General features: G+C 32.0%; 1 protein-coding gene across 1 annotated transcript; it reads right to left on the bottom strand.

Moving 5' to 3' along the window:
- Positions 1-604: 604 nt before the first annotated feature.
- LOC134269186 (uncharacterized oxidoreductase YhdF-like) lies at positions 605-4831 on the bottom strand (the record flags this gene model as incomplete). The annotated part of the gene is made up of 7 exons (XM_062751408.1): positions 4739-4831; positions 3859-3980; positions 2387-2479; positions 1927-2012; positions 1719-1812; positions 887-956; positions 605-641 (listed from the first exon to the last, which is right to left on the bottom strand). Coding segments are annotated over exons 1-7 (551 nt in total), but the record flags the coding sequence as incomplete, so codon positions are not given.
- Positions 4832-12731: the final 7900 nt, after the last annotated feature.

Genomic DNA, 12731 nt, shown 5'->3' with positions numbered 1-12731 from the left:
TCTTCATAAACGTGAGAACATCACTCATTAATTAAATAACCTTTTTTCTGTCAAGTTGAGAAAAAAAAAATGTAGATGGCAGGATTTGCTCGACTTTTTTTTGCAATTTTCATTTCTGAATCACATAATAACATATTGTAGCATTTGATTATTGAATTGTTTAACAGAACATGGGGACCACAGATAGTTTAGCTCTCATGATCAAAGAGTACAGCATTCCCCAGATTTTTTCTAAACTTGACAGAAAGGCAGACTGAGAGTGAAATATTCCTATTTTTCAAATTTCAGTTTGAAAAGTAGGTCAAAGATGAAGTTAAGAGGCCAGTATTACTGGATTTATCAAATTCATTCTTCCAAGTAAAACAAGAACAAGGAATATTTATTATCAAACAAGCAATAATTTGTTTTCCTGTAATTCATTGTGCAGTAATCCCTGGGAATTAACAGAAATATATGAGTATTGTATTTTTCAGTGTTTGCCAACAACTTTTCATGTGCATCATGTGATCAGTTTCCATTAGTAGATGTAACCCACATCCCTAGCCCCTACATTGAAATCAGAGTGCACTATCACATTCCTGAAAATGTACTGAGATATACTTACTTGACAGAGTTCACCCTCACATGCTTTGGAGCCAACTCTGGTGAAATAAAAATCAAGTTAATAAAGTTTTTGTTAAATTCTCTGTATGCCTTATAAGCTAAAATATTATTGTTCTGTCAACTAAAAATAATAGAATTTAATTCAGAATAGCTCTCAGATCAGTACAAGAACTGGCTACAAATCTGATCAATCTTTTTGTGATGTGCTATGAGGTTGGTGGTGTCTCCTTCTTTTACCTTAATTTACCTTTAACGAATCAGGTCCTATTAAAATTGTAATTACCTAGAGCTGTACACCTGGTGAACTGGTCGATCGCACTTTTGGACATGTTATAGGCCAAGACATTTGGAAACTGAAATTGAAAAATATGTAAACTGAAAGTAGATGACAGTTCTGGAAAATGCATGAACATTAAAGAATTGTAGCCACAAATCAAGTATTAACAAAAAAATATACTGACTATATCAAATGATCTTAATACTGTAAAAGAGATTTTTTGCCCTATGGTTTTTTTTTTTTACCTATTCATCATAATTGCAAACTATATTTCGCCCTTTTTTAATTAATTCACCCAAAACAAGTTTTGGGAAAGAGATCTAATTGTTTTCTTTGAATTTGCACCATTTTACATTTGTTCCCTTTTGATGAGGGCAAAAGGGGCTAAAATAATTAAAGAGGATTCCCTATATACAGTACATACAGCAGTACTTTGGTACCTTGTTTACCTTGAACACCAATATCTTGAATATATTACCTTGTATATTTCAAATTGATTTGGAAGCCCCAATAACTCTTTCTTTGAGTATTTTACCCTCAGAATGTTGAACCTGAACCCTTGGATAGTTTGAAGTTTTTTCTTGGTCCCATCAAGTTCTAAATAATGTTGTTTGACTACAGAAACACTGATTTACAGTTGGAATAAACATTTGTTGAGTTTACTATTCTTACTGATAACTTTTTAAACAATTGTTAAAATGAATCACTGACTGAATGAAATTGGACGCCCATTTGACTTTTTTAAAGAATCTGAAAAGACTGACTAACTGGTGGATCTGATATTTAAGACAGACTTATAAACCTTTACTGATGATCAGATCTTGCTGTATTGACTTACTGATCGGATCCCATTCACACTGGACACATTGACAATGTTGCCTTTAGTCTCTATCAGGTGTGGCACGGCCAGCATGGTCATATGGTAAATACTCCTGTAAATAAAGCCACAGGTGTTAATGAAATCCCAATACCTTTAGCATTTAACCTCATCAACAAATTAAAGGACAGCAAAAGGCAGAGTATTTAAACATTGGGAGCCACCACACCTGACATTGATGTCAAAGATTCTGTCGTACTGCTCCAGAGATGTATTCTCTATGCTGCCCAACTCCAGAATTCCCGCACAGTTCACCTGAAAAGCATTTATATTCATCCTGGACCCCATTTTTTTAAAAGAATTTACATGTACATCTTAGACCAAAATGGAATTTTGAAAGTAATTTTCTATTTTTTATAAACCTGAAAATGGGTTTAATTTTTTAAAAAGAATTCGAAATTTAATCATGGATTTATCCGTTTTTTTTTTTCAAACATGACAAGGAGCACATGGTTGATGTGACCGGTCGGCAGAGGAAACTCACTTTTCCATGGCACCTGATCCCTGACCCACCTCTCATTTTCTGGAGGTTTGTAATTGCTTTGCTCATATTTTGTAATGTTTAATGGACTTCTGAGCTCAAATACTGTTTGTTTCCTCGATCTACATATATTTCATGTCCTAATTACCAGAATGTTAAGTTTTCCGAAGTGTGATATAGTGGTGTCCAACACTCTCTTTGTATCCTCTTCTTTGACCAGATCACCAGGTATTAACAGAGGCTGAAAAATAACACAGTGAACCAAATAAGAATTAAACAATGAAATACGATATTGCTGTAAACATGGTAAAGGTTATTGTATTCAGGTCAATTATACTCTTTCTGATGATGCCTTTTTAATCCTATCTAGATCTTGATTATCTTGAAAAGTGGGAGAGTACATAATGAACAGGATATCTGTCTGTTTGTCCATTCATCAGTCTGTTATGCTTTTGGGGTACCCTTTAATATAATTCTCTTATTCACAACTTCTCTTGTTTATTTTTTATTAGCTATCTCTTTTACAAGAGAAAATCTTGACATTCATGTAAAACATGCCAAGATAGATCTGTTCAGAGTTTACCATTTTTAACACATTAAGTATTTTATGAAAACTAGGCCATAAGATACAACAACCTCCTGCAAAATCTCCCTTGGAAACAAGAACAAAAATACTTATAACAAGATGTGTTTGTGAAACACTGATGCCCCGTATCATTTTGACAGCTTTTGGTGAAGGTTGAAGTTTTTCAAATGCAGGTTAAACTCACAAGGTCAAGGGATTAAAAAAAAATGTTAATACCCAAAAATGTTATGGTCAAGATTAACATTTTTTAAATGTAGGTCAAAATTCATTGTGTAGGCCATATGGTCTTAATTAAAAGTATCTAGGAGAAGGCCTTGCTATAAGCAATACAGTCAAGTGAAGTGTAATATTAAAACCCTAGCATCAACTGTTAAAAAATGATGAACATGCATAGTTAAAATTTTTCAAGTCAACAACAGTTGATGGATATGTTTGTAAAACACTGATGCCCAGTACCAGATTGACAGCTTTTGGTGAATGTCCATAAAAAGGAGTTATCTCACTGAATACACATGACACGTATGAAAGCTCTTAGCTGCAGAATTTTAGATGTCTGAATTTTTTTTCTTGAAAGATGGGAGAGCGGAATGCTACAGTGTCACTCATATATCTACAATTGTTGATTCACATAATTACACGAGATAGTTTACAGTACTTGCGAAATTTTTTTTTGCTCAAAATAGTATATTCCTTAGGATTACATGTACATATATTTCATGTATATAGAGCAAACACCACAATTCGTGAAAATTTTGTCTCACTTATCAAGAGTATCTTTTTATCTCGCAAAAATAAGGTGTTACGGAAATTTACTTATCTACAGTATACGGTTAGTATACCCTAGAACGAAAATAGGGAGTTTTGTGATGTTTTACTCCTATTCTTTATATACTTTATACTTTATTTACCTAAACAATGCTAAAATTTCCAAATGCTAGATTTACATGTTGTACTTTGAATCTTTGGATTCTCAGTCCTATTGAATTAAGTATTGCTGTCTGACTTTACTTTACTGTCATTCTTCCAGTTCATACCTTATCTAGACACTGTTCTCCGACTTTCTTCAGATTTTCCTCCTTTCTGCCCGTCAGTGCCACACTTGCCCCTAGCCTGGACAGCAACACAGCAGTTGCTGCCCCGATTCCAGAACTGGCGCCTGAAAAATAAAGACATAAAATGGCAAAAATAGACCAATTCATGCAGTATGTTTACAGGCTTATATAGTTGCAGAACTGTAACTCTCCGAAAAAAAATACATATTGACAGAGTCCCACCCATTAAAAAAACTGTATTATTGCCCACAAAAAAGTGCACTGTTTCTCCATTTATTTCTCAATGTTTTTTAAACTGTCAATGCAAAATATATGTTTCTAACATATATTTTCACTGTTTCCACAACAAAACATTCATATAAGTTGTTTTTAATAGCCCTCCCATGGCCCTGAAATTGAGATTATCGAAAATTTTGCCTATTTATACTGCCATTTTGGTTTGGAAGATAATTTGATCAAACACATTTCATTCAGATGTAAACTACAAGAGTAATTGATAGAGGAGAAAAATGGACTTTTTGATATCTAGCTTTTTTGCAATTGGGGTAAAGAATTTGGAAGCCAGAATTTATCTACAACCGAACCTTTTTGTGCACAATAAATATACAATTTTTTTCAGTGGGTGGCACTGTAGCTCTCCAGTAGGTCAATATATATACAGTTTGGAGAGCTACAATTCTGCAGTTAAGGCTTATATTTATAAATATATACATAATACAGGCAGTAAATCCATCACTGTCCATCAGCTGCTTTCAGCAGTTGATTGGTGCACTCTTGTCAGTAGATAACAATTTTAATATAAAATACATGTCACAGAAACATTATTACATATTCAAAGAATTTGAATAATAAGTATAATTACCTGTGATAAGAGCCACTTTTCCACTTAAATTTCCTAAACCTGTAGCCATGTTTACAAATTACATGTACGTTTAGATAGAAAGTGAAAGTAGACTTTGATTCGCTTTGACTTTTTAAATGTAGAGCTCTGATTGTCTGTTACAGACAAGGACAATCAATCGTTTAAAAAATCAACTATAATTATAATAATAATTACAAAAGCTGCATGAATATCTGTTAAAATGATAGAAATAATACTCTATTCTAATGTAAACATAATAAAAAGTCATCTAGAAAATGAACCCATCGTTCCAGATAAATTGTAGTTAGCGAAGTATATCGTACGGACATTTTTTATCCGGGAATTTCAATTATAGCATGCTGATTAGTTAGAAAAAAACTGATAAAATCAAGAGTTCTTGGGGCCCGTTTTTAAAAAGTCGTATGTCGTAGACTTGGTCATACGACCGAACTTACGACATACGACCGTTTTACAAAGATTTGAGACTTGCAAGCGCATGTGCTTGTGTACAGGATAATCCCTACCCCCCTTTTTTATGCAATATTAAAAAAATATTTTTGAAAAATCTGATTTTTTTTCTCATTTCTAATTTCTGATAACTTAATCTATATGTTTATATCTGAAAATCACAAAAATATATCAATCATATGCAATTTCTATTGACAGTCGTTTCACGTACACACATATATATATATATATATATATATATATATATATATATATATATATATATATATATATATATATATATATATACAGTACCGACCGGACACAACCTAACAGAAAGCGAACCCGGAGCGGACCCCGATTTCGCTCTCTGGGTCCGCTCCGGGTTCGCGTGGGGTCCGCTAGGGCTGACCCCGAGCGAACCCGGAGCGGACCCCAAGCGGACCCCGAGCGAACCCGAAGCGGACCCAGAGAGCGAACCCCAAATTCAGTAGCGATCCCAGAGAGCGAACGCGGGTTCGGTATTTCTTTACAGAGCTGTCAATCAGGATTAGCGATTAACCAATCAGCGCATCAACCAATCAAAATAGCATAAATTATGATCTGTCGATTGGGATATAAGATCGAACGTGTTGATTTAATTCGAAATAAATCCAAACACTGAACATACACGTGTAAATGGGGAATGCCTAATTGAAGACCTACAGGTAATTGAAGACCTACAGAAGACCTACGAAAGACCTACAAAAATTGGGGACATATACAGCAAAACTGATATAATATTCTGATTAAACATGCTCTAAATATATAAAATACACAAAAAAGTTTTATAAAAAGAAGTTTTAAAGTGTATTTTTTAAGCTCGGTAATGGGAACTATTTCTTCTCTCAGAAGACCTACGGCAAGAACGATAACTCGCGTAAATAACAAATCAGCTGTTCACCAAAACATATCAAGAAAATGTAATTATCAGAAAAATGTAAAATAAAAAATAATGTTAAAGGACGGAAAAAAATCATTGGAGATTCTTTATATATACATACATCAAAGATAAAAAAAAATAATAATAATAAAATGCAATATTCAGTCAGAAACAATTCTATTTTGTTAAAAAAAAAATAGTTATTAAAATTAGTAAAATTGTAAACACTGTACATAATTTATAATACCATTATATATTATGTCAATCATAAAATCATTATAAATACATACACTTGTATATACGTTATATTTAGTATTTTATATGTGTTTATAAATAGATCAGTATAATATTTAGTTCAAGTTTGAATTGTTGATCATTAATAAAAATTCATAAATGATTTGTGTTCTTGTTATTAATAATACCTAGTAATGTCATTTATAACATCTGGAAATTTTTATAAGATTTGCATTTATGTAGAGAATGAAAATTTTAAAATTGCAGTTAAAAGAATTTGAAGTAATTTTTCAAGAAGAACACAGACATAATCACTTTCAAAATATTATTTCCCCCGAGTCAAAGCATCAAATTTTTTTTTAAAAATATGCATGCATTTCTTATGTGTGATAACATGCATGTTTATTATTTTATTCAATTTTAAAAAGTGTGTATTTTCTTTTAATTTAATTATTGAATGGTACACCTGGTATCTTCAAGATTGATATAATGTACATGTATATTTTGGCTCAAAATGTAAAAGAAATAAAACATTATGTTTCATATTATAGTGCCTATTTCTTGGCATACAGCATGTTATTTGGAAATATACATTTAATTAAGTTATTAAATATTCCTCGTGAATGTCATATAAATGTGTTATACTGAAAAAATATGACTATTTTGAATATTAAAAAAAAAATTCAAAACGTAATTCATTTTAGTAAGTTATATTCTGAATAAATGCACAATAATTTTATTTGTTTATTCTTGCTAGCATTTTTAGGATATAAAATAAATATTTTTTTTTATATATCTTTGCTCTGTTGACTGCAAATTAACATTCATCAGAGCAAGTGGGGTGTGTTGATAATTGCAATCTAAACACGGATATATCCTCAGGGTGTCTGTGTATACAACAAATTAGTGAAGATCGAAGCCCTTAGTACAGAGCAATATTGGTTAATTGAGACAAATCCACAGCATACATATCAATAATTTGAACTTGAATATTTAATATTTATCCCATAAAACATATTAAAAGAATTACAATATTTATTAAATATTAACTATAGATTTCAAATATTAATTTGATAAATGAAATAATCATGATAATTATTTATATTTTTAACTTCATCAAAATTCATCATCCAGCTGATTTCTTTATCATAATTCATAATTGAAAAACTCAACAAAATCATTTGCATTTTTTTTATTATGTCATATACATATATAATTCTTCCTATAAACTTCACAATATAAATGAGCGTGTTGTTGTTTACAAGACAAGTCAGCCAGAGTTATCGTTCTTTCCGTAGGTCGTCTAAGAGAAGAAATAGTTCCCCTTACCGAGCTTAAAAAATACACTTTAAAACTTCTTTTTATAAAACTTTTTTGAGTATTTTATATATTTAGAGCATGCTTAATCAGAATATTATATCAGTTTTGCTGTATATATCCCCAATTTTTGTAGGTCTTCCGTAGGTCTTCTGTAGGTCTTCAATTACCTGTAGGTCTTCAATTAGGCAGGCCGTGTAAATGTGCTGTGTACATGTAAATCTATAATAATAATAATTAAAATATTATTTAATATTTATTTATTTTAATTCTCCGGATTGTATTTTAAAATTAATTCCTTTTTTTTATTAATTCAATTAATTATTTATATGTGTTTTAATATTTTACGTAGAATTTTCTATGAATATTTACGTTTTTTTTCTCTTTAGTTTTTTATACCAGTATTTAACGTCCATTTGGTAAATACATCAGCCAATGCATAAAAATCGAAATTGATATTACAATTTTTACTGACAAAAAGAGGAGAAGAAAGAAATCCGGACTGCTTCAGTGTACATGTAGAAAATACGTCTGGTTTATCGGGGTACACTTAGGTGGAGTGCGATTTCCATAATTGAACGAACTAATTACGCAAATTAATCACGATATTTAGTAAATCGTACATTGTTTCATTCTCTCAAACTCAAAATCTGGCGTAACTATATTTGACAAAGAATAATCAGAGAAATGTGATATAGAAAGGATATTTTAACATATGAATATGATCTATTATAAATTTTGAAATGTTTTAGGACTAAGTATTGGGAAAAAATAATTGATAAAGGCGTAAGCAGTACAAAGTTATGTGGGTTGTTCGAGAGTTGGAACATTTTTTAACGCAAACTAACTGTCGAGTTACACTTAATTTTGAAGAATAATCTTGTTAAGTATCATCAGGAATTGGGTCTAATTCACGTTCATTCTTGTGAAGTCATTCAGTTTGTTATTACCATTAGGACGGAATGACTTCATCTGTACATCCAGAAGGAAGATTTTCATATACACGCATTAAGATCAAGATCAACAATTTTGATGTAAATCTTGAATAATTTAATGTAATACGTAAATTGAGAAATCATAGATGAAATTATTTAATAATTAGATTTTTTAAAAGACCATGTGTGTGTGAAATAGGGTCATATATTGATATATTCTTGTCGGGTCGGGAGAACAATTATTATTTGCCCTTTTCTTTATTCTGATAAAAATCATACTCGCTCCAAAATTCGGTGCAATTTTTTTTTTAGAAAATGTCCGGTAAATATTTATTACGAACTTTTAATGTGTAACTACTATAAATGAAATCTAAATATATCAGATGTACAAAAGGTTACATGTATTCATAGAAGATTTAGCAAAACGTAAGGAATTACAAATGTATTTTTAAACTATATAAAGCAGATATTTAAAAGGTATTTATTTAAGATTTCTTTCGTCATTTTCACTTGTACACCATTCGATTCACTGAAAATCAATTCAACACTTTTTTCTTCCTCTTTTTTTCTTGTTTTCTCGTTATAATATAAGAAAAATAAATGCCTTATAACTTGCTGTTAATTTAGTTTGAATTTCTTGGGATCGAGAAATCAAGGAAATTAATTTTTCATGTACAATATGTACATTGAAATCTACGTCGAATGTACAGTGGAATTTTAGAAAATTAATCAATGTTCCCCATTATATCACTGTTTACATGTATAGTGTACATGTCCACATCGTCGCATGAACAACAATGAACGATCTACAATGCCATTTCTGTATTGGAATAAACAAGGGGCGGTACTTACTGGCAATGAGATTAAAGGTGGGTCTGCTTCACGCATCAGTGCGAAAAGCAGTCCCAGAAAGCGAACGCCAGGTTCGCTCAAGCTGACCCAGAGCTGACCCCAAGCGAACGCGTAGCGAACCCGGAGCGCACCCAAAGCGCACCCGGAGCGATCCCAAATTTTCTGTAAGCGAACCCGAAGCGGACCCCGAGCGAACCCAGGAAGCGAAACCGGGCGGACCCCGGGTTCGCTCTGGTGTTAGGTTGTGTCTGGTCGATACTATATATATATATATATATATATATATATATATATATATATATATATATATATATATATATATATATATATATATATATATTTTAGTTATATTAGTTTAAGAGTTGTTGTAATTTGTGCTTTATAAATAAGATTAATTTCATCACAACATGTATTGGTAACAATCCTCTAAAAACTAATGTCCAAATAACTGTATCTCACTTCCATTCTCAATGACCGTGTAGTGTAGGGCAGCGTTGTGAGAATTCCATCGGCATCGAAAGCAAGTTTTTTAACTTGCCTAGATAGCCGAGCGGTCTAACGCGCTGTTCCTATACTGCTAGGAGACAGATTCCGTAGGTCGCGAGTTCAACCCCGGGTTGGGGCGGAAGTGAGTATCCTTGTAAAAGTGAATTTCTCTGTGCTTTCTATATATATATATATATATACTGCTGGTAAAGTGCGAATCGAGAAAATCTTGGTTTCGGACACCAGCTGCTATTGGCACCTGTGAAATATCTAGTTAAATACATATTTTTTTATATAAAACAATAAAAATCACTTTTTAGAAAGCAAATTTATTAAAATGTTAAGCGATTGAATTGCTTTAATACCCCCAAAATGCTCAATATCGAAACATTACATGTAAGTGGCTGATTACAGCGTGTTTTTCATGTACTCGCATTTGAATGATGCATTAAGTACTACAGGACTGATTGAACAGTTAAGAGGGCAAATTTAACTTTAATTCAACGTTATTTTATGCCGTGGACACAGACAATGTGTTTTAAATCAATTATTTTCATGGAATTAGTCAATAACTAGCAAATTCATTTTGTAGGTGCTACAATTGATTTATGTAAAATTTTGACACAGGCGACTTTTTATTTGTGTAAAGGCGACAACTGGTTTACGTCTCTGAGACTGTTGATTTATGTTAATTAAAGTGAATATTATGAAATTATTCAAAATTGCATGAAAAGGATAATAGTTTTTGTAATTTATTGTCATTTCTGACCATTTCTTACAGCAATACGAAATGTTCCATCAATTCTTGTTAAGCGGATATTGTGTTTTTTGTTATATTCTTTTGTTACTTTTAAATGGAGTGATGTGTTATAAATGAACAAGATGATTACACCAAATAATGTAAACTGCACCAGGTATACATAGTATTACACGAATGTCGTGATAAAGCGATCAAACCTTTTTAAAGCAGTAAACGAATGTATATTGTTCTATTTTCCCTTGCAATTTATATTTGTTAAAAGGATGGTGTTTGCATCCTAAGAATTGTGTTGCATGTAGTCTACATTTATCCAGTTACATCTCAGGCACGTAGTATGCCAATTGGGATGTACTTTATTTCTTGAAAATAGTCTTTTGCTTTAGTTTTGATTCATGTTTTTAATTTTTTATGTAGACACCCCTCCCCCCAATTTTTTTGTAACCGTAAGGTAGCTGCATTTCTGTAACTTGCTGGTCTGAGAAAAAATGAGATAGACGACCGAAGTGCTACAATGCAACCCAAACAAAAATATGTTAAAAAGTTGCGCCGAAAAGCTGCGATTGGTACTTGATGAATTCCTCCAAATTTTTATCTCAACTGCACAAAGCTAAAAAAAATCATGACCTCTAGAATTCTTCACGAAGCGTGTTGCAATTGAAACGATTTGTCTCTTGTCATCTGCAGAAAAATGCGAAATTGGCTGGTCTCAATTTCATGGAGGGTTATTAAAAAAAGTAATTTGTTGTGGAAATAGTAAGTGGAAATTGTAAAGGAATTTATTTGGAACACCCAGCAAGTAATTTTTTTTTTTTAGAATATGACAGTTTGAATCCGAGAAGCAGCACACTTTTATCCACAATAAATACTGGTATACATTTTTTCCAGCTCTCCCGTCTTCGGACAGATACAGTTCTGCAGCAGATTAACCGTAAGGTTTGCATACCAAGCCGTTGTCATCTTCGCTAGCAAAGGGTTTCTAATACGCTACTTTCGCCAGTTTATGCAGAAAGTAGCATATGTGAAACCCTCCGATAGCAAAGATGGCCGTTGTGGAAAATTGGAATAGTTAGAGAAAGGTCTCCAACACACGATAAAATAGGACTGCTCTTCCTAGCTTCAGAACGGCAGCGTTATGGTTTTATATTCAAGTCTTTATAGTCAAAGATGAAAACATGAAACCATGTGTTAACACTACAGTTTTGGAGCTGTGTTCTTCCGAGATTTAACATTTTTTTGGGTTGTCAATCACCTGCGACCCTCATCCTTCCTACGTATACATTGAAAAATATTGCCACAGGTCTGTATGTTTAATAAATAAACCGGTGTCTTTATGTCATTCAAATATGAGAATATTTTGTTGAGATATTAAAATATTCCATAGAAGTTAATTATCTGAAATACTTAATGCAATCTTTCCAAGTCAAAGGTTAAAACTATTCATGGAGGGGATGTAAAAGTAAAACACTCTTACATGCATCAACGTCTATTCCCTTCTAATACATATCCAGTATGAATTTTGCATTTTTAAATCCTTTATTTTTTTTTTCACATAATAGAACAATTTATGTTGGGGGGGGGGGGATTTGCAATATATTGTAAATATTTGATAGAAGCAACCAATCTTCGAATTGGAGGTATATATTTTTGGAATTTTTTCAAGAAATTTGCACTATCTGATGTGTCAATATAAAATTTAAACGTATTTCTCTGGTAACAATAAATTTTTGATACAGCAGTAAAACGTCGCACCTCATGAAACAGAACAGAAGCCAAACGTAGCAATTACACGTGTCAAGAGTCGCACATACAGCAACCATACTCGCAATACTATCAGAAAACTCTATATTGCATCAAAAGGTTTAAACTTGTGAAACATAAAAGAAACAGGAAATCATAAATGATTGATATAATATATACTCATATCACTTTTAACACAAATAATGTAGCGTTAATCGAGTTTACCACTTTAAAAGCAAATATGAATAATCTAGTAAAATACATGCAACGAGTGTAATCTAAAGCATTTACGGGATTGCTCCT

The sequence above is a fragment of the Saccostrea cucullata genome, unplaced genomic scaffold, assembly GCF_032062105.1.
Source record: "Saccostrea cucullata isolate Sc308-1 unplaced genomic scaffold, CSIRO_AGI_Scuc_v1 ctg14513, whole genome shotgun sequence".
In the NCBI taxonomy this organism is placed as follows: Eukaryota; Metazoa; Mollusca; class Bivalvia; order Ostreida; family Ostreidae; genus Saccostrea; species Saccostrea cuccullata.
This window is presented reverse-complemented; position numbering and strand designations above follow the sequence as displayed.